Source organism: Centruroides vittatus, unplaced genomic scaffold (genome assembly GCF_030686945.1).
Source record: "Centruroides vittatus isolate TY-2023 unplaced genomic scaffold, ASM3068694v2 contig_911, whole genome shotgun sequence".
Lineage (NCBI taxonomy): Eukaryota > Metazoa > Arthropoda > Arachnida > Scorpiones > Buthidae > Centruroides > Centruroides vittatus.
Window position 1 is genome coordinate 36,112 of NW_027122600.1, and position 24,569 is coordinate 60,680.

General features: G+C 26.4%; 1 protein-coding gene across 1 annotated transcript in view; it reads right to left on the bottom strand.

Annotated features, from left to right (window-relative positions):
- Positions 1 to 24,569, bottom strand: part of LOC136984284 (casein kinase I-like) — a 67,661-nt gene that overhangs the window by 11,734 nt on the left and 31,358 nt on the right. The window contains exons 2-6 of the mRNA XM_067281213.1: positions 16,863 to 16,903; positions 7,439 to 7,508; positions 3,443 to 3,591; positions 3,141 to 3,375; positions 2,869 to 3,039 (exon numbers count right to left, since the gene is read on the bottom strand). Of these exons, the coding sequence (XP_067137314.1) occupies positions 2,869 to 3,039; positions 3,141 to 3,375; positions 3,443 to 3,591; positions 7,439 to 7,508; positions 16,863 to 16,903 (666 nt within the window). The remainder of the gene's footprint in view (positions 1 to 2,868; positions 3,040 to 3,140; positions 3,376 to 3,442; positions 3,592 to 7,438; positions 7,509 to 16,862; positions 16,904 to 24,569) is intronic.

A 24,569-nucleotide genomic window follows, 5' to 3' on the forward strand; every position in this document is an offset into this window, starting at 1 on the left:
ATCTTCCACAAAAGTGTTTGTTATCCGAACTGTTCATAGTATATATTTTTCATTGTTATATTAAATATCTTTCTGGATTTACAAAAATATTTGTGATGTTTTAGTAAATTACAAATATCCAGTTATAGAAAATTAGTATACTTAAACTTAGGGAAACTAGCCTAGAAAAAGCTGTGAAGAAATTGCAAGGCTGACGATCATGTTGCTTTTCATCGTTATTGTGGTGAAGAAGCAATGGCATGCAGCAGACATAAGATTTTGTATGTAAGTATTTTTCCAGAAATGATCCATCAACAATGAACAAAGTATAAATTTGAAGACAGAGTCTGTCCAAAAGGAACCACCATTTATTTACTTTGTGTTCCAGACTACTAATTTTTTTGATGACTGACCTTTCTTTGTAGACTACTACAATTGTACAACATATTGAAAGATATAAATAGTGACCCTGATTTGCCACTTATTTTCAAAACATTGTTCAGTTGTGTTTATGATTGTCGCAAGAAACATTATGTACTAACTGATAAATATGAAATTATAGCTTGGGAGCACATATCTCTGACAAATCTGACAGTATCATTCAAAAAGAAAAAAAATATTTTCACTTGATGAAACGTTGACAAATGCTAGTCACACAGTGTAAATATGTTAGCAAGATAAAACTGCGAAGTCTGGTAAGGATGCATTTTTTGAGAGTTTGTCATCTGGAATGAAAGAGCTGTACGGAAAGAGCAACTGTCTAATTTGTGCTCACTGTGAAAGTGAAAAGGGATTTGTAGAGGATGCTCCTTCTGCTCCAGTCCAAAAATACAGGATATTATTTATCATCAGGATATGAATGATATCTGTTTTTAAAAAATGGTTTTCTGAATTGCTGCCAAAACTCCCACTATCAAGCATTACTGTAATGGACTTATGCAACTATGTAAGGTCAGAAAAAAGATCCCTACAAGTGCATAGTAGAAAGCTGATATCAGATAAAAGACTCAGAGAAGGTGATAGAATAAGCTAGAACATTTTTTTATTTTTATGGAAGAAATCTGTTTGGCATTTAACTATTCTGGTAATTTTTCACAAAAATCTATTGTTTCAATAATTTCAAAGACCATTAAATACACATGTGTATTCATGATAGATTGCATAATTATAGCTTTAGTTGTTAATAGAACTTGTTTTCATCAACTAACATGACTTTTGTAATAATGAATTCAAGATGGTAAATTCTTCAAAAAGTTAGCCATTGATTCTCTAGACAAAATTTGCAGTAATTCTTATTGAAGCACTTAAGCTTCTTTCATATGTTATTTTCAGGTCTTGCTTTGAATGTAATTTGGTTAAATTTTCATTGTTTTCATTAAGTACACATGCCAACTGATGGTTTTTTTCAATATAACTTAAATTACTAAGTAATAAATTGTAATATTAACACATTTGTAAATAAACAGGTAAAACTATGTAAGATAATGTCATAATTTTATTCATGAATTACAAAAAACTTTGATTCAAAAAAGTTTGAATAATTCAAAGTAGTGTTTTTTGGTCCCTTGAGTTTCAAAATATGAGGTTTTACTGTATACATATTTATTATCATTGTAGGTTATTTAATTAATAAATTGAAGAAAAAAATTACTATTAAATTATTTTTATGATTTATGATTAAAACAAAAATTAATAAACCCACATTCTTAATTCAATGTATAATTGTAAGTTCTCCAGGGAGTGTTCTTCACTTGGAATTTAACAGATATAAGATAAACACGATCTTGTTTAAAGCCTGCATGAAATGGTTACAAAAGGTAATTAATACAGATGACTTGTCTACTAGGCTTGTATCATTATTATACAATAAATCTCAGAAGTCAAATACAAATCGGAATTGGATTACCCAACTGTCTCATATACTTAACGAATACGGTTTTTCCATTGATCTAGTTTTCAATTATCTCAGAAATAATAATCAATATATCAACCAATTAATGCACAGAGTTATAGAACAGTCCATAGTTCAAGATACTGAGGATATTCGTAATAGAAGCAACAAGTTTTATTATGAACTTATCTTTAACTATCCATTTATTAACAATTATATTTTTACGAACTTAACTTTTCAAGTTAAAAAATTTTTTATCCAGATGAGACTTAATCAAAGAGGACTTATATTAGAAGGTAAATATTTAGAATATGCCCATTCTATCTCTCCAAACTGCAAAAAACAAATATCAAAAATTCATTTATTCTATGGATGTGACTTTGATAAAGATCAAGACTCAGAGACCACTGGAGATCAAAATGTCAACCAAAGTCTAGTGAGTCATATGTATGATAAGTTTAACCAGGCTACCACTAACGAAATTTTTAATTTCTATAATGGCGTTAGAAGACTTTTGAATGTAAAATCTTAAATACCATATGTGATTTCATAAATTGTAGATATGTTTGATCTTTGTAATTGAATGTCTGTTTTCCATCTTATATTAAACGTTATGTACCCCCTTGTAACAGGCGTCTGCCTATTATGTTAATAAACTGATGATTATGATTATAATTGTAAGTTGTTATTTAATGAATAAATTTATTATATGTTTGAATCAATATATTATATGTGAAAAATAAGAATATGAATGGTAATATGTTGATACAAATGGATATGAAGCCAACCTAATATTTCAATTCTTAAGAATTTATTACACAATATTATTATTCATTATAAAGATATTTAAATTATTCATATGACTACTATACATTTATCCTGAATCATTTATATAGTGACACACTGTTTACAGGTTATTAGCTATAAACAAAATTTGACATATAAAATTTTCTCTATTTTATTTAAAAATAGGTTTCCAAGTTTTACATAAGCCTTACCTGGATAACCTTCACATAACACTTCAATAGGAGTAGCTCTTTTAGTATCTCCTATTTTTTGATATCGTTCTTTTAGAGTATCTGCTTTTAAACCCTGCCACGGCAAGCTGCCTCGTAAAAAATACATAAACATATGTCCAAGTGCCTCTAAATCATCCCTTCTACTTTGTTCTGTAAATTAATAAGAAAAAAATCAAATTAAAATACTACTAATACCTTTTTATGTCATAATGCATTTATGTTTGATACAGAGTGCTTGCATGCAATCTTACCTTTGCCAAGATGCGTATTTATACTCATATATCTTGCTGTTCCAGTTAAACTTTTATGTTCTCTGTATGGTATATGCTTATTTGTTTCTGGATCTATATATTCTTTTGCTAAACCAAAATCTATGATATGAATAATGTTATGTCTTTTAGTGGACTGTCTTCCGATTAAAAAATTTTCTGGCTTTACATCTCTATAAATAAGGTGTTTGGAATGGACATATTCTATACGATGTAACTGTAGAAAAAGTGAAATCAAATTATTAAGAATAAACAAGTTAATTATTTTAAATATAAAAACTTACCAATTGGATTGCAATAGTTAGTACTGTTTTAAGACTAAACTTCCTTTCACACAAATCAAACAGATCTTCAAGACTAGGTCCTAACAATTCCATAACCAGTGCATTATATTTTCCACAAGGTCCAAAATAATATACTTTAGGAATGCCTTCTATAAAGAAATTAAAAAAAAAAACATAGGAAAAACATTAAGTAAAAATTTTTATTTAAAACAATCTAATACTAATCCTGATTATAATGTTGCATGATTATTCAGTAAATTTCTATTCAGGTGCAATAAACAAAGCTTTTTATGCTATTGATTTCCTTACGTACATTTGTTCTTGAATTTTAACGATGGTAAACTATTTTATATTTTTAATTATTGTTTTAGCTGGCTATATACACAAGTAATCTTATTCCTGTTCATTTTCTCAGACTTTACAATTGTTTTAAATTCATAATGTTGCACAGTGCAGTTTGTCCCATGAGGTTTTTGTGCCATTAAATTATATGATCTAACCCAGTGATTTTCAACCAGTGTGCCATGAGAGGATCCTACATGTACTGCAAAAATTTTTGAAGGTTATTAAATAAACTATTTTGGAAAGAAGCCCAAAGACCAAAAAGTGTACATGTCAAAATTGAAATCTCTTTAAATTGGTTATAAGAATTTTTCTTTGTTATAATAAATAAATGTATACCTAATGTAGTAGAAAATATATATTTATAAGAAAAATTATATGTGCATAAAACTGGGCTATTTCATTTAAAATGAAATTTTCTTCTAATCAAAAAGTATCTATAATTGCCTTATTTAGTTCAAATTATTTTAACTTAGAAATAGTGGGATGTTGCACATGTTTATGAAGGCAATTATCATGTCATTTTTAAATGACAATCAAAACTTAATATTAATTGCTTTTCTTATGTAAATGAAAATTATTAATTTGAATAACTATTGTTGTAACCTGCTGCTATTTTAAGGAACAACAATACTGTTTTATTTAATTCACAAAAATATAAACAAAAAGAATTAGGTTAAGTGGCAAGTAATGTGAAGATAGAATGTTTACAAACATAACTTTAAACCACATAATTTATTCCGAGGAAATTTTTGCGGCAGAAATTCAATTATAGATTCAAGTGTGCCGTGGGATAAAAAAGATTGAAAAACACTGATTGAACCCAACAAAATGTTAAGTTCATTAATTACACATAAGAATATAAATTATAAAAAAACTTATAAACCACTTTATTTTTGATAATAAAGAAGAACTTATAGTTTTTCTTATCATATTAATTAAATCAGCTGATATGTTACAGATCTGTATCTCATGAGTAAAGTCAAAATTTTTGTTTAAGAAAGTAGTAGTGTAATGTATATTCATGTACAGTACAAAAAATATTTAGAAATATTTTTAAAAAATTGCTAATAATATATAAAATATTAAAAATAGTCTTTACTGAAAACATTATGTTGAAGGTAAATATATGAGTGATATAAAAAATTCAAAGACAGAAGATATGAAAGATGACCCACATTCAGGCAGATCAGTGATAGTGCATAATACAAAAGTAATTGCTAGGATTCAGAAAAAAAATTAAATTATAATATTTAATAAGAGATGGTAGTTTGGTGGCTTGCCTCCAGCCAAATTGCTCAGTTATTGTTTAGTCTTATAGCCTGATAAAAAACTGGCAGTTTATTTGGCATTTAAATGAGACTATTGGCAAGCAATAGATGAAAAATAATCCATCATTGTAAACATACAATTGTTATTCTTTTTTTCTTTTTTTTGTATTAGGAAGTAATTATTTGAAATCTCTGAATATCTGAATACATAGCTAAATTTTATTGTTTAAGTTTAACAAATGTGACACATTTTGATTGATGCAACTCTAGTTTCAGTTCAGAATACTCCCCTTATTTGCTGTTTCATCACTAACAGTTTCAGTTACCTGCAGTTTGAAAATTTAAATAAAAAAAATTCAGAAATTAGAAACTCAAATTTTGCATATGACTACCTGCCTATCATCATCATCAAGAATCATCCCTTTGTCAACCATTTTCTCGGTTTCTTACTTGCACAGTTATAGTCATGTATAGTCACAGTGTAAACAATATCTATGCTCACATTTACCACTATACAGGATTTGTCCAATAAGTATTGGGACTGAAGTCATAAAAAGAAATTTATTAAAGATATATGTACAGTGAGTCAATAATCTTTAAGATATGACCCTCCTGCATCAATACACCCCTGCCAGTGCTTTTTCCAGTCTTCATATGCCTCCTGGAAGTGAGCAACTGCAAGGCTGTTCAGGGACCCCATCAAAGCCATTTGGACTGCCTCAATCGTCCTGAAATGATGTCTTTTCAGGCTCCTTTTGATCCGAGAGAATAAAAAGAAGTCAGAGGAGCCAAATCTGGACTGCAGGGTGGTTGGAGCAGCATTGGCACGTTGTGTTTGACCACAATTAGTGACGTGTGACACAATAGTGGGTGCATCGTCGTGATGGAGCATCCAGGTATCAGCAATCTTCCTTTGGACGCGGCAGACTTTAATCAAAAGTCTCCACAGCAAGTTTGTTCAATTTAATGCAAAATTTGATGGCAAAATGCTGCTTGATGATTTGCTGCATCTTGACTCTTGACATGAGCACTAAACACATTTTCACTTCATGCACAATCTACACATTCCAAACACTCAGAGACAAACCCTGTATATACTGTATAGTGCTTTATATAACAGCTTGCTTAATATCATATGGCTGTATAATTTTTTAAACTGAACTGTATATATGTTAAAAACATATTATATTGAATTTGTATTATCCAAGGTTTCAAGCATCTGCAGAGAGGCTTGAAACCTATCACCTGACTGCTGATATGGGGAAAATACTGTATATAGTGTAATACTTGAAATTATCAAAACATTTATCATGTATGAAACTCATTTTATTATTTTATAATAATAGATGAGCAAGTAAAACTGCAAAATATTATCTATTGAAGAAAAATTGAACATAATGCCCAAATAATATTTCTAGAAATAAAGTTTGTTCACTTTGATGAAGATACTAAATGCTAGAAACAGAATACATTTCTCAAAAAGTAAAATAATTATTTACGTGAAATTTAACAATAGATATGAATGATGCACTAGGAGGATAAATTTTTATCATTATAGATAAGTAATACAAATGTTTAGTTTGGCTGTATGATTTCTTATAAGAATGTAAATATTCTTTTTCATCATTCACTTTAATTCTCAAAAACAAATATCCTTACTAAGAATTTCCTCTTTCAAATTCAAATATATTCAACATGATTAATATCTCTAAGAATATATGTATTACTCTGTATTACTCCTCTAATTATAAACACTCAAACTGATCTAAACAGTACTCAAATTGACATTTTTTTCAATCTGATTATTATTAAGCCCAAGGAACAGTAAAAATGACAAATTTCTCTCAATGTGAATACTTTCAAAATTATATACTAGTATTAATTAATACAGATTATTTCTAAATTCTTTTCTCTTATCTTTGAAAATAATTTGTGTATGATTAAGACAATGATTACTATTACTGATGATTGAAAATTTTATAATCTTTAAAATCCAACAGTAAATTTAGAATTGACTTTTGAAGCTTAAATGCGGTACTATTTGAATACTCTACATTGATGTAACGTGAAGATGGTTTTAAAAAACAAAGAATTATTTCTTGCTAATAATATTAAGCACATACATTTTTTCTTTAGATATCGCTAGTTATAAAATATTTAATAAAAGAAATTTGTATAATAAATATGTTTATATATATTAAAGCAATATAATGCTAAAATACATTTGACATATCAGAAAATTAAGTAATTAATAATATACCTAATCTAATATTAATGAAATATTACTGTATAATTTATACTGTGTAAATGTCTTTATATAGTTTTCTAATATAATTTTATACATACTATACTTAAAAAATGAAAATATTTCAACATTACTTACCATGATTTCCCAATAGTTTATAAAACCTGTATTCTAAATGTAACTGAGGAGCCTTTGATTTCATGGGTTCCTATAAACAATAATAATATATAGGTTAATAATAAACACACATTTTTAAAGCACCAGAAAGTAAAGTATCCCTTTTCAAATGAAGTCTAGAAAGATATTTTAGCAGTCCAAATACAAGCAAATTTGATATGGTGACATTTCAGAACATTCAAAATATCTTTTGAACACTCTGAAATGTACAAGCAACAAATATTTTGTTTGTACAAGACACTCATATTATACAGAGATTTTAGTGATATAGAGGATAACTGCTCAATGTAGTTTCCATTCTGAACATGTAAACCAATGTGAAGGCCATTCATTGTCATTAATTATGATCAGCCACTAAAAAGTATGTTCAACAACCAACCATAACCGATCCTCTGTAATGCACTGTGATACTATTTTCGATCGCTGACAAATTTGCCACACATCCTTGATAAACCACACTTTTTTAAGTGTCTCCACAACTAAAAATCACATGGATTAAGATTACATGGCTTGCAGTGCTAAAGTGCTGTAATGGTAAACTTTGGTAATAATTTTTGTTTTTACAAAAATCTCTTCCACATGTCCTGAAATACTACACCAAGTTTGGCTGTATCTAGACTGCTAGACTGTACTGAATAGGGGTACTTTAATTATGATTACCTGATATATGCTCATTAATTATTAAAAATTATCAAGTGTAACATTTTTATTTTGTCTATTGTTTTTAATTTTTTAATTAAATGAGCAATATAAATAAATTCTGAAATTTGAAATGAAATTTAAGTATAGGAACACATTAACAATTTTTCTTTAAGTTGGCAGTTTATGTATATTCAAGCATGTAAAACATTACAAATATTTTTAAAAATGCTAATCCATAATAATTTGAAAGACATCTAAAAATAATATCCATAAATTTTTGAAGATTAATTTTCATTTTCAACTGAAACTGAAAATTTGAAGCACTCATCCCGTATTATTAAAAAACAATCCTGTAATACACTTTTATAATATAGTCTATATATCTAAGTATTATTCATCACAAAAAATACAGTTAGTGATACTCATTTCTTTTTCTGAGACATTCTTAAAATTATATTTTACCCTACTATTTTAGAAAAGTTTGCATTATTTAATTAAAAAGTTAAAAAATTATTTTCGTAAGTAATAATAAAAATAGCAAAACAATATTGATAATAAACTATAACAACAGTTTTATTTTATCATACTTTAAAGCTTAGTAAACAGCACAGGAATATTCAACAATTTTAAAACAGTCAAAACATTAATTAAATTATTTATTTAATTCATAATTAATATATATTTTGTAATTAATATAATTTTAATGATAATTTACTTTAAGGAATATATTTATCTATCTGTTCATTTTTTTCAGTTCATGTTTATTTTATATTTGTCAACTTAATGATTATCTTGTAAAATATTTTAGTAATATCTTAAGTAAACACAAAAGTGGTGTAATCTGTGAATGAAACCATCTGAGTTCAAAACCATTTTTTGCAATTGAAAGCAATGCCATCTAGCAAGTATCTGGAAAATTAGTATGGCATAGCATCCAAAGTGGCTGCTCACTTTAGTGAAAAAAAGTTTAATTGCATGCTGTAATAAGATTTTTTGCATGCTGAAGGCTGGAATCCCATTGATGTTCATCATCAAATGTTGTTCCCATTTCTTCCAGAATGCAAATGAAGCTCAATGGAATGATGCCATCTGGGCTTCTCAAGACTAGAAGAAAGGCTATGCTGACAGTGTTTTGGGACAGTAAATAATAATTCTGACAATAATGATGATTAATATATCAATTCATATTTTATGACTTTTTGAAATAAGTAAATCATCAAATTATTATACAGTGAAACCTCTTTATAATGAACACTTGCAGGATAGGAGAAACTCCATTATAGAGATGTCTGCCCAAGTAAGATTTTCCATAAATTACCTTTTAAATGTAACATACACTATTTTATTTACAAACAAATAGTATACCATCTTTACAGATAACAGTAATATACACATTACAGTAAGTAACAAATTATCATAAGAGATATCAGTATTTTTTTAAATTCAATTATTCATGTTTATTTTTTTTACAATTATAAGAATATGCTTCTCTCTACACATAATTAAATCTTGTGATAGCTTTGTATCTTTTCTTTTGATGTAAAACTGCCCAAGTTTGTTCCTGAATTGACTTTTTATGGAAAAAATGTTGCTCAAACTTTGGTGAAACTTGGGCCTACTGCAAGCCAAAGATCTTCAACAATAGCCTGACCTTGACAACTTCATTAAAGAGAAGCTAAAGTGAGACCCCACTTTAAATTTTATCATTCTAGGATTTTTCTTTACTGAAAGATTATGATTTAGTCCAGGACCTGTCTGTATTATTCTATTGGTGACAGTGCAGCAAGTGTCACTTTGACTTTAAAACAATCATTGTTATCATCATCATTAGTCTCACTTCCTTAAATCTTGGAAGTGACTAAAGGATTGCTTTTGTACCTTGGCTTAAGCACTCAGGATGTCAGAATCTATGCTAATGTAAGTTTGCAGTGATGATAAATTCTGACACATTCAGGAGGATATGTGCTGTCTCCATATCATTTGTACCAGCTGCCACAAAAATTGTAAGTATTCTCACTGCTGGAAGATCGGGCTTTAAAAAAACAACTGAATTGTTGATGGCAGAATTTGCCTCTAGGCACTTGAAACCTACAAAATACTTTGGAAGACATTGAGTTGCTTTGTCAGTGTTTCAAGCAATGCTCTTCAATCTACATTTGCAATTATGTGCTTCACAACAATTTATCTGTACTTAATTTTGAATTACACCTTGATCCAAAAGGTTGAGAAGGTATAATAATATTCAGCAGCAGAAATATATAATCTTGACATTTTAAAACCAGATGTATAGATGTGATATAGTATTGTCAGAAAACTCATGTGATACAGTGACTGTCACAGTGATGTGATATATTACTGTCACTTTCCTGTTTTGGCACATTTTCTGGTTCAGCTATCCCTGCTACATTGTCATAATTTCTCTAATTATCAAGGCCCTTTCTGTTTGATTCCATTCAATTTCAAATTTTGTAATGTCAATACAGGTGTGTAAACTAAAACTCTTCACAATTTTGACATGTATGTTTGGTATCTTTTTAAAAATAAATTTGAGAACATGCTAGCATAGATTGTTTCTCAGACTATTCCAAACAACAAAATGGAGCAGCTTAATGAAGAGCAAAGAAGAATTGTAGTTGATGAATTTAATAAACAACATGAGAAAAAGAGGAGAAATTTTACAGTTAAGTATTTTGTGAACATGAGAGGCAAGGACAGTTTACAGCATCTTAGACAGACTGTAAAGTGATAAGACGATTATCAGATATCCAGGAAGTTGATGAAAGAATTAAAATCAAACACATCAAGTCCAAACTCTGCCAATTTAATTCAGAGTACTTTTGAATTTGAATACAGAGTACTAATGACTGGTGTGAAGGCTAAAATCAGAAAAGTTGCCAACTATGAACCAAATTCTGTAATTTAGAGACAAGAAACTAATCATCAAACCATCAGCCAAATTAATTGGGCAGAAATTATACTATAAATATTAATTAGAAATTACATGATAAGAACTGCCCAATTAATTTGGCTGATGGTTGGATAATTATTAATACACTGGGTTCTTGGTATGTTTATATATAGAAGAAACTAATTTTGTCTATTTTTTGTTCCTGGATAATCATATTGTAAAACAAAGAAGTTTGGTTTTTGTGCAGATTGATTTGTTCTCCTTATTCTCAAAACATTTTGGTTTGGCAACCTTTCCAATCACTAGTGATGGGAAATTAATCGGAATCAGAAAAATCGAGCATTTTTTGGTAATCAGAATTAAGTAAATATTGACATAATTTCTGATTCCTCCACATTTCATAAGAAAATTAATTATTTGTTTCACAAGTCTGTCAAAGATTAAAAATTTTTTAAATTATGATATTAGCAATTAAGTATTAGTTTATTGGAAACTTTAATTTTGACAGAACAGAGAGAATGTGATGCTCCATACATAAGGTGATGTCTGTAATGGTAAACTTTTCTTTCATGTAGTCAAGGGCTGTCCATAATTTAAGTCTACATTTTTCTTGAAATTTTTACTCCCCCTCCCCTTGTTCCAATTGTCCAAATTTCCATAACTTTCTCCCCTTTGGATGTCCAACAAAACTTGATCCCCTTAAAACCTTTATCACTTTACCAATGATAAATACCGTAAGTAAACACGAAACATACAATAAATTTTGAAATAAACATATTAAAATGCATAAACAGTATAAAATTTAATGAGATAAATGGATTTCCACTGAAGCTCAACCCCCTTATCCAACTTGTCATAACCCTCTCCCCCTCCAATCCAGTATGGATGTCATTTATGGGCAGCCCCTCAGAGAAATGAGATTGCACTTGGTCAGTACTAACCATGGTTTAACAAGAAGATTCAAAGTGTTTAAGAAGACAGTTCAAATCTTGTTAAACCTATGAAAAGGTCAAAAACATTTGTTTAAATAAATTTAAAGTGTTGCTGAAAAAAGTATTTAAGGTGTTGTTCAAGCTGAATTAGTTTCAGCCTATATAGATGTGTTTTTTAATGATTAAATGACTTTCCCATTATAACTATGAAAGTTTTTGTTATGATTCACAGATGATGCTGTACTATGTTAAATTTTTTAATGCATTCACGTGATTCTAAGTAAAAATAATTGTTCGTGCTAAGTTTACTGCCATTTTGAGTTTTAAAAATTGATTTTTCAAGATGAATCAGTCTAGACATATTTGTTTCTTCTTTTTCTTGAAAAAAAGTTAACGTAATTGCACATTTAGGAAAACCTGGCTTGATTGAATGAATTCAAAAATTAGTTAACTCGTGAAGATGATGTTATTTCTTCAGCTCATTGCATCATTTGCCAAACCTCATTTAGTGTTAAATATGATGGATTTAATCACTCCGCAGTGACTGACGGATATATCTGTCAAGGGCAATCGCGTGGCAGTTATGAACGACAAATATATCCGCAAAAGAATTTTGTGGATATCGCCAAAAACTACCGCAAAAAAAAATTCACATAAAGGAATTATGTGACAATAAAAAAGACTACTAGATATAACTGTTTACAAAATCTTTTTCCAAAACAATAATGAGAAAAAACGCATGGGAAAATACACTCAAACCTGTTTTTGTGCGGTCTTTTTTTGTGCAATTTTTTATATGTGCAATGTGTTTTGTGCAATTATTTTTGTGCAGTATATCAATTTGATTGAAATTCATATACCGCACACAAAAAATCACACAAAACAAATTGCACAAAAAAAAGACCGCACAAAAACAGGTTTGAGTGTACTTAAAAAAATTTTCCACGTTTATTCTCCACTACATAGGGATAGCACCATACCTGACTAACCCACTGCAGAAAGGTTAAAGCATTCAACAAGCATGCCAATTGTGAAAGGCATTAAAAAAGAAGTGCATCTTCTCATTTACCTTCCCCCTCCCTTGGTCATTGCATCAGCCAATGAAGCAGTTTTCAAAGATGGTAACCTAAGATGACACAATGGAATAGTTCTTTGAGTAAAAGGTAATTAGCTGTAATTTCTTTGAAAGTAATGTTACAATAGTAACTTTATCTGAAATAAGATTACAAATTTATTTTCTAGTACACAATAAAAGCATGCATATCCATATATAAATGGAGAATTTTCGGGTTTCTTTCAACAGATTGATTCTGGATTTCCCAAACATTTTCCATTTTTAAGTTTGATGTTTATTAATTAATGAATCATGCTCTTAATGTAAATCATTCATTTTTCTAAACTAAAATAAACTTTAGAAAGTATTCAAAAGAATCGGGAGAAATTTCAATATCATCCCATCACTACCAATTACAATTAAATAAACAAAGTTTGTCTTCTCCATTCATATTTGCACACAACAGAACTGTTAGTTGTTCTTTTGTTACTTTGCTACTGAAACATGATTCATCCTTGAAGCACAAAGTTTTGTCCAGAAGAGTGCAAAAGAACAGTACTATTTTGTCTATATTCAAAATGTTTTATGGAGAATAACCAGTGATAATGGAAAAAAGCTTAGCCTTCAACTGTTCTACTGTATTATGATCAACTCTAGACAATTCCTCAAAAACATCTTTGAATTTAGTACTATGTCACTTTTGAAATTTTTCAGGCCATCAGAGAGTTTGAAAGTCCATGACACCTAATTCAAATAAAAATTATAAAGCTTTGATTGTTTGATTGGCCCCGATACAGGAACATGCTAACTTCTAACTTTGCAGAACCATTCTATGACTGCTTTGTCAATGAAAGCACTATTTCCACTTGCACCTGTCAAATTTGCTGGCAGTTGATATTTCAGTGCAAATGCCCAAATAGCTTTTCTTGTTTAATTATTTCTGTAGCATGTTGTTTTACCAATTTGAACACTTCTGGTAGTTTTCTCATTCTACACTTCTCATATTTGTTATATACAGTAATTTCATCTCTTTTAATGTCAGCGGTTTACATGAAAACATAGCAAGCCCTGCAGATTCTCTTTTTACATGGAAAAAACACGTGTATGTCTCCACCATACATTAAGAATAAACAAAGATGTAGATATGGACAATTATCAACTTCATATATGGTGCTTTATAGTGTTACAGAATTTTTCTAAATAGCCAATCAATGAGAGAGAGAATTGCATTTATTGGTTGAATATGTCATAAGCAGGATGGACCTCCATTTAAGCTACCAACCCTATTCTAGAGGGGTTACCAGACACTCCATTAAGTAACCAATCCAGATCAATGTATGAAAAGAGTGTCCAATTTACAAAGTTGTTTGTTAGGAGAGGTTTCACTGTAAATATTTCATATATTTACTGTTTAGCATTCTTAGAATCCTATTCCAATATTAGAAATGACTATACATGTAATACTAATATCAGTGGATAGATTAAGATTTAAGTTAGTGAATTATTTTCTTATTTAATGTTAATGTCAGGAAACATAATCTAAATAAATAAAATTACTTGTCCTGACTGACTGACTATCACCCAGAGCCAACTGCTTAACCTAAAGAGGTGGAATTTGGTATACAGTTAGGGTACGTCATGGAAACGCACACCAAGAAGGGATTTTTCGAAATTCCCCTGCTGGGGGAGAGGGAGAGCATTAAGGCTTAACCAGAAGAACGGCTTTTACACCTGTACTATTTTAGATGCGATTTTTTGTTCTCAACTATGTTTAGTTCTATTAAATTGATAACATTTCAGACATTATTATAAATATTTTTACATATTTTGATTTTTTAACCAAATGTTCAAACCATTTTAAATTTGAATTTGTTATTGTATATTGGTTCAATTATAGAACAATTGTAAACGTTCCAGAAAATTGATCAAATTGAAAACAGTTCATTTGATTCTCAGCAATTCTCATCATTCTCTGCAATAAGTATTATATAATAATTACTATGGTTGTTGAAATATTGAATATAAATGGTGTTTGCTTACAAAATCTGCACAGGCAAAGTCGCAGGTAACAGCTAGTTAATAAATATAAACAAATTTGATTTGTTTAGTTTACCTTCATGTAAATTTAACACCATATAATCCAATTACAAGAATAAAAATATCTTAATTTCTTTTTAAAGGCTGATGATAACTATATATTTTTACAATTGTAATAGTTTCTGAATGTACTGGTACCATTTTTAATCTCTAAAATTAACAATTGTTTCATTGTATATATGATCAAACAACTATGTTAGTTTCAATATTCTAGAAATAATTTAATCAATCTCTAGCAATCACCATAATTTCCAATTTCTTATGTTTAAAAATGATCTACTGAAAATCATATATATATATATGTATGAATGAGTAATATTTTAGAAAAGAATACCATTGTAATCATATTACATACAGTCTTAATTGAGATTTATTTTAAGATTATTTTAAGAATGGTTAAAACTGGTTTGGAACAGCTGCATGTTATTATTCATGATTCATTTACTTCCAGTGAAGTGAATGAATCACAAATAATAGTATGCAGCTGCTTCAAACAAGGTCTTAACCATTCTTAAAGTAATCTTATAATAATACCTTAGTTAACTGACTTTTAAAATCAGTTAAATTGAACAGTTTTATTTCTTGCTACATATTGTCTTGTATTCATTTATACATTACAGATACTGTAAGAAACTTTTGTTTTATTGATCTGTCAATCAATTGTGAAAATAAAATAAATTTTTGAAAATCAATTATTTTATGTGAAGAATTCTATTATAATTTGAAAATTTCAATTTCAAATTTCTACCAATTTTAAAATTCCTTTAAATTATTTATAATAATGAATATAATGTAATCATTTGTAATTGAAACTTTTTAAATTAAATAACTGCCAATCATTGTAATATTTTAAGATATTAAATATATCTAATAAAATTTACTTAAATATCATTCTGACTAATGACATTTTTAATTATTCAAAATACAGTATATATAATGACATGTAATGTATAGGAGAAAATAATGTTTGGTACCTTATGTTCTTTTCTGCAACTCTTTTTATCTATGTTATATATAAAATAAAATTGTTATTATTCAAATAAAATACGATATATTCTAACAATGTAAAAATTCTTCAGTTGAATTTTTTCAAAGAATATATAAAAATGAAGATTCATGTAATATAAACAGTAGATTCTGCTTATTGTAATCACAAAGTTAAAATATACTTAAACCTCATGCTTTTTAAGCAGTGTTTCCCTGCTAACAGCCTCAATATGTGACTGATAACAGAGAATCATTATCAGTTATTAATACTCTTGACAAATACTGTAAGTGTTAAACAGTAATCATTTTAATTTTTTTTTGCTCTCAATATAATAGTTTAAATTATTAGTATTTCTTATTTCGATTATGTGCTAGCTGTTGTTAAAGATAGCAATACAAATAACATATTAATTAATAAATCTTTGAGTTAAGACATTTTTAAAAGTCCATTTACCATTAGAGTAAATAAACCACAATTTCTGTTAATAATTATCTCATTTGTTTACTCCACTTAATGTTATTAGTCAATTATTGTTCTCAATATAGGTAAACCCCAGTTTAAGCAGATTCTCCTGTATATATACATACTGTATTTTTGTGTTATTCAACATATTTTTTAAAAATGAAGAATTTTTTTTCACCGTTAATCTAGAAGTTTTAAAATTTTCCTGACACTGGAAGACTAATTATTACACATATTTTAAAAACTAACTAAAAATACAATTTTAAAAAGATTAATATGTAGATAACATATATTTTACTTACCAATTTAATAGCAACATGTTCATTGTTATACAAGTTTTTACCTGAAATAAGAAGGAGAATAATTTTAGATAAAACTAGAAAATTTTTTGATATAAATTTTTGGCATGATAATCTCCATAAATTTATTTATTTTGAATACATTACGTAAAGTCAATCATATTATATCAATATTAATCATATTTTATAATTACAAAAGTTCCTATAAAATAGAGCTAAGTATATTCTTGCTTTTCTAACATTTTCTATTTTCTGCAAAAAATGATTTTCTATTGATTTGTTCAAAAATTTTATTTTTCTGTTTCTACTTTATTTATTTCTTCCTTTAAAACTGTATTTTTGAAAAATTCCAATTTCAAAAATGTGTTTAAATATACAACTAAAAGTGTTACTATTATACATAAAAATTTACTATTTTTTAAAACTTAATTATATCAAATACACAGCTTTAAGGTTTCCTCCATGAAGACTTACAAAAATTATTATAATATAATAATCTAATATTTAAAATATTAGTTTCAAAATCAAAAATAAGTGCAGATTATTATAATAATTCACACAGAACATTAATTATTAAAATATTAATATTTCTTTACTTGTAATAAATGTTTGTTATTATTATATAATAAGCTATATATAGTTTATCTATAACAACTGAACTAAAATAACAAAAATATTTCTTTTTATTTTAAAAAGTATGAATTTATATTAAAAAATTTTATTTTGTACATAATTACTGCAAAAAAGTATCATCAATCAAAAATACTTAGATTTTTCATCTGTCATATAAAAAGCTGAAATAAAATAAACAAAAATATAATATTTAAAAATTATTTTTTAATGTACGATATCTACTGTTTTATATTTATTTATATCATATCATATTATATTTGTTGTAATTAAATGTAAACTTTATGCATGTGTAGTGTGTAGTATTATTTAATATATTAAATTAACAAAATCTTTTTAAGCATTTGTAAATAATTACAATGTTGTAAGAATTTTTTACAATATCATCTCTGACAATATATTTTTACATCTTTGAAATTTATTAAATTTTAATGAATACAAATTTATTGATCATCAAATGAATCGATTGCAAGACTACTAATAAATTTTACTACTGTTGATTTTTTTTCTATAATAGAAAATAATTTATTTACCTGTTTAGAGATTGAACTAATATAATTTTCGTATGTCTAAAATAATTGTATTGTTATTTACAAATCTTATGCATGATGATTATTAATTATGTAAAAAAAATATTTCATATCAAATGAAATTGTTTTTTTTAACCTAATTTATATTAAAATTAATTTTGCAAATTTAAAAAATATATATACTGTATATATATTTTATTATTTTTAAACTTGCAAAATTAATTTTAATTTAAATTAAATTAAAAAGAAATTTAATTTGATATTATGAAACATTTTTTACAATATGCTGCATATATATATATATATATATATAGCATCAGAATAAAAAAAAGACTAAAAACTAAAATCAATATAACATAGAAGCAACTTTTGTGAAAACTTTCTTTAATCTTTTAAAAGCATGTACTACTATGAGCTTTCAAAGAATTTCATATAGGCCTGTTTAACTTCTAAATAGGTACTGTAAAAGTTGTTATAACTGTAAAGAAGTCAAGCAAATTCTGCTTAAGTATTACTTTTGATGTATCACTCATTCTACCTAAAAACATCATTTCACATATAATCAATTTTAATTTGATAACTTATATTCCTATATCGAATTACTACTCCATAATTTGAAAGTTATGATTATATTAAAAAATTATACACATGAAACATAAATTAGAATTCAATATTTTATGACATAATTAAATTTTAATTAGCCTTTAAAATTAATTAAATTTCTGAATTAAAAAAAAATATTCCAAATGATAAATATTAATAATGGAAATGAAATTTATATTTTTTCATTTTTCATTTTTTTCCCAACTTGTTTTGGATTCAGCACTTAGATTTAAATATTTATATTTATTCTCTTAATTAAATATACACAAAGAAAAATTTGTATTAAGAATAATAATTGAAAATTTAAATTAAGAAAATTTATTAACAGTGATTACAATTAATTATTCCTTATCAGTATATCAGAATAATTTTGATAAAAATAATATTAGGTTTTAGTGAATGTTTAACAATGTTATTTAAATTTATTATTTTTCCACAATTTTTTGTTATATATAAATTATTACCTGCAAGCATTTATTTTATAATTCAAAGTTATTTAAAGTTAATTAAGTCTATGCATTTTAGATCTCAAGAATTTTTATTTTTATGTATTAATTTTGCTCAATTTGTTAACTGATGATGTGTGTCAAATGTCTTTTTCGAATAAAAAAAATTTCTTAAACTACTTTCCCCTAATAACTTTTTATCGAATAAAATTATAATTATTTAAATCAAACACTTATTTATATTTTCTTTAAAGTAAGTAAATAAACTAACATTGTATCATACAGGAAGTGAACAAGGTCAACTTTACAGAATGGGAAAAACCCATTATTTCATGAAGATTACATAGTTACATTTAAGATTTTTAACAATAATCACACACAAAAACTACCATTCTTATGTAGGAAGCATATTTAACAGTACTTTCTTTATACACTGATGTGTGCATGTTTTTGTGAAATTAAAATTTGTCTTCCTTAGAAACTAAATATTTTTATTCTTATGATGGTTAGACATTTAGTTATGTTTCCCACAAATATTTGCTCTGTTAATGATAGTTTCTCTCTCTAAAATGTTTAGGAAATATAATTTTCTCTCTCTTAAAAGAAAAAATATATACATACATAATCAAATTTAATTGTATTAATTCTTTAAAAAGCACTAGGCACTGCCTTTAAAAGCCAGAGATTATTTTAATATACAAATGCTTCCAGATCATTTAAATATTCTTCAATACAAAACAAACAATATAACATAATAAAATGAAATGATTCTATTCCATTAACTCTATTTAAATGAATGATTCAATTCTATTAAATTGAATTTATTCATTTTGTGTCCATAGTTAATTTAAATAAACAAACATTTATATTAAAGTAGTCTTTTAAAGTGGCTTTTAAAAAAACATATATATATTAGTTTTTTAAATCTTAAGTCTTTTTTCTTAAGATAAAAGTTATTTAATTTCTCTTGAAATGGTTATTCTGAAAACCTGTGAATTGTTTCTCTACTTGACAAATATTTTGTGAAATAAAAATATAAATGCACATTGTAATAGTATAATTTAATTTTTCAGTTATTTACAATTATTTAATATAAAAAAATATATTTACAATATTCATTTTATACAAATTAACCCAAAAATATTAATCTTATGTTTTCTACAACTTCAATTCAAGAAAGAAAAAATATACTTAAGTAGAATGCATTGTTTTATTATCATTACAAATTAGTACATAGAAAATTTAAAAAATCCTTTGTTAATCAACATCAATGAACAATAATAATAAAATATTCAATTAATTAAATTATATTATAATGATGACAAAATTTAACCGTGTTAAAAATTTGCAAACTATCAAATTTTTTCCTCTTTAGAATACTGAAAAACTTATAATGATTTATTGATATATAAAAATGATATATTTTTCAGAATGTCTTTGAATTTCCATTTAAATTTTGTTTCTTATATCAGACATTTTTAAATACAATTTCAACTATAGTAACTATTTGTTTAAAAACATTTTTATAAAAAGATATTCCAAACAACAACTGACATATTATTCTTTTATATACACATACACACACACACACATTTAACTTCAAGTTAATTTCACAAATTTAATTATGATTTAAATCCAACATTATTCTAATAGTATTATATTTAAAGCAGAATAATTCAAGATTTTAAATTAATTACTACAGTTAATCCTCTTTCATAAAAGTTTTAATTAAGTAATTTAAACTTATTTATAAATAGAATTACATTTACAATAAATTAATCATTTAATTCAAAAATAATTACCATTATCAATTCTATAAAATAAACACAGTTTTTGGTTCTGATTTAACTTTTTATTATTTTCAATCATTATATACAAATAAATTTTATAGTCTATAATCAACAAAAAAGTAATCTGTAAAAATAATCTGATTCTGGATAAAAATCCCAAAGAATAATAATAAGAAACTAATCCATAACATACTTTAAAAAAATGCTGTAAGTTACAAATATTCAAAATAATTCAATATTAAATGCATTTTATATATGTTGAGATGTCATTTTTACATTACATAAGTTTAGAATATAATTTTTAAAATAATAAAATAAAAAGAATCCAAAAGTAGTTTTATTAAGTGTCATTTATTACAAAATATACAATCCACAAACTTCAGAGTTAGTTCAGCAGGAACCAATTTGGTTTCTGTTGGATTAACTCTGATGTTTGTGAGCTGTACTTCATATTCCTTTCATTCAGTTCTGACTTTGAAGAATTATTACTGTATCATTTTTAAAAAATTTATAAAATAATGATATCTAATTGTACTGTTTGAATCATGTTATATAACATTGGATATAATAAAATAAAATGTTTGAGGGGACAACAAAAAAAGGACACTTATACAGTTAGTCCAAGAAAAAAATTAATTTGTGAATTTTTTAAGTTGTAACATAGGATATTTTTAAATTAGAAAATTCACTTTAATCACACAAAAAAGAATTTATTTTTTAATGTTTTCATACTCTAAAATCAGCTTTAAGTATATACAATATTAAGACTTTATAATAATTCTTTCTTGACTAACACATAGATTAAGAAAATATTATTTAAACTCAAAAAATTATTTTAAAATAACAAGTAATAACAAACATATTTATAATAAATTCCTATTACAAAATTTTCCTGACAAAAATAATTATAAAAAATAAAAACGAATAATATGCAAATAAAGCTAGATCATAATAAAATAAAATTTAAAAAAAACCTCTAAATTGCTGTAATAATTACATCATAAGATAAAATCAAGATGACAATGTAAAAATACCTTGCAGCTTCTTTTTATTTTTCATTTCTTATCCTTTTTGTCATCGTAAAAATTTTTAAATAGAATTTTTATAATTAACTGCATTTGCTATCAAATGCTGTTTTTCCTTTTTTTTTTATAAATCATTTTTGAACTTTTATTTAATTATTATTCCATTATCTACTGGTACTTACAAATTTTATTACTTTTCTTAGTATTTGAAGTTAACCTTATTTTAAATTGAAAGCATTTTTGAAGTCAACAACTGCTTTTATAGAGGAAAATGAAATGGCACTTTTGAGCTATCTGTTAATTTTGGCCAAATTACAGAAAATTTTGCAATTTTTATATACGTATAGATTAAAAAACTGAACTTTTCAGGCATATTCTGTTATTAAATTGAAATTAGAATTATGACTTAAATATAAAATTAAATACATTTTCTATCAATATTGAAAAATTCATTAATACTTATATAAGGTTAATAATAACGAGCATTTATTTATTGTGACATCGTCACAATCAGGGCTGTGGAATCAGAGTTGGGAGGAATTTCTGATCAGAGGAGTCGAAAAAAATGTGTTGACTCCAACTCCTACATTTTAAATTTACTTTAATTTTTTTTATTTAAAAAAGAAAACTGATTATACACTTTATTTATAAATTTTTAAAAATCTTTTTATATTTTGTTATAATTCATTTTTTTAAATACAAAATGCATCAATTTAATTTATTAAATATGTAGTGTTCTTTGTAGTATGTGTTTAGTAGTTAAATTATTTTGACCCAATTGAATTTAAATATTTTTGAATCATTCCTTTATTATCTCTGCACTAAATAAGTACAGTCAAACCTGTTTTTATGCGTTCTTTTTTTGAGAGATTTTTTTATTTATGCATTTTTTTTTTGTGCGGTATGGTTGGCGACTAGTCTCGTGCGATTTGTCATGTCTCATGTTGACTTATTATAGCATAAATGAACTTATTATAGTAATATTATTGCATGAATATGCGAAAAATGAAATAATTTATTTTTTAAGTCAACAAAACACCACCTGGACAAAAATATGTAAAACAGACGATAGACGAGACGATATAGTCAAGTGCTGACATCTGTTGTCAATAAATTCTATTTCGTACGGTTTTGAGTTATTTTCTATGTGAGACTTTTTTTATGCGGTCCCTATTAACCGCATAAAAAATATTTTTTTAATTGTGTTGCGAAAACTATTTTCTATAGCCACTCTTGAAGTTTCGTGCAATTTTTTTTATGCGTTTTTTTTATGCGGTCCCTATCCACCGCATAAAAACAGGTTTGACTGTACTCTATTTTTCTGAATGAGCCAGACTAATTGATCAGAGTATATATTTTTCTTTTCTGAACAAGGGGCTGAAGTAGCTAGATTGCACACACTTTAGTTAGACTAACTTTTCTGAAAGGGTGGAATTGAAGTGCAAATGTTGTAGAATAAAGATATGTAGATGTAGAATTTCATTGTCCCCCCTTTCTCCTCTTATTAAATATTTGTTAAAAATTAATTTTTTTATACAAATAAATATTAATGTAAGTTAAATACTAAAAATACTAACTATAAAAGTATTTGGTTAAATGCTCGAGGGTCTTTACAGAGTTCAGAGTAGGGCAGCCCCCCTATGAGTGCCTTTGCCCCCATAAAATGACTTGGTATTTAATTTTTCCAGAGTTGGGAGTCAGAGTCAGCCTACTAAAATTATCAGGAGTTGGAGCAGAGTGTTTTTTTTTTTACCGACTCCGCAGTCCTGGTCACAATGCCAGGCTGTAATTTTTAATCATATTTTTAATTTATTTAATTTAAAATATAGGTTCTCCACCTCAAATTAGTGGTGTACATCATACTTTTCTGTTAGCAATCAAGTTGTGCCAGTCATCTAGCTAACTTCTTTCGGGGGAAAAGTTTTGAATTGAAATAACATGACTTCCAGTTTGCATCAGAAGTTCATATATAGTTAGTTAACTGGGACCTCCTGTCTCTAAGCTTTCCATATCTTGTCTCAACATTTATCTAACTCCATTCTTAGGATTAAGGAAAGATGGGCAGATGTCAACGGGAATTTGTCTACAATTTTTTCAAATTTCAGCCCAATTACTTACAAAAAATGTGGAAAATCAAATAGGTAAATATTGAAATGTAATTGTTGCAGTTTAATAAATTTAATTATAGAGAGCTACAATTGCCATTTATCAAATAATATCAATAGTGATAAATAATATTCTGTTCAAAATTCTCAGGTAGAAAGCTAAAACAACGTAACAGATGCAATTTTCTCAAAATGTTATCATTTAAAATAGAGATTAAACTGTTTTTGTACATACAGTAGTTCTATATATAACAGAATCAAAGCCTCAAAAGTTCAAATTTTAATAATTATATAAAAACATTAATTTTTTAAAATTAATATCAATATTAGCATAAAATGGCTGCCTAGATGCTTATCTTTAGGCCAAATTGCATAGTTTAATTAATGAAATTATTAGTCTAATTACAGCTCAAATATCCAACTTGTAGATATTTACTTATTTATTATTAAAACTAGCCTTTATCTTCAAATTTATTTATTATTTATTACATTCCATTGAGCTAACCTAAAGATGCCATTAATATGTTGTTGAAAGTACTAGTGCTTTTTCTAATACTGTAATAAAAAAGTAAATATCAATA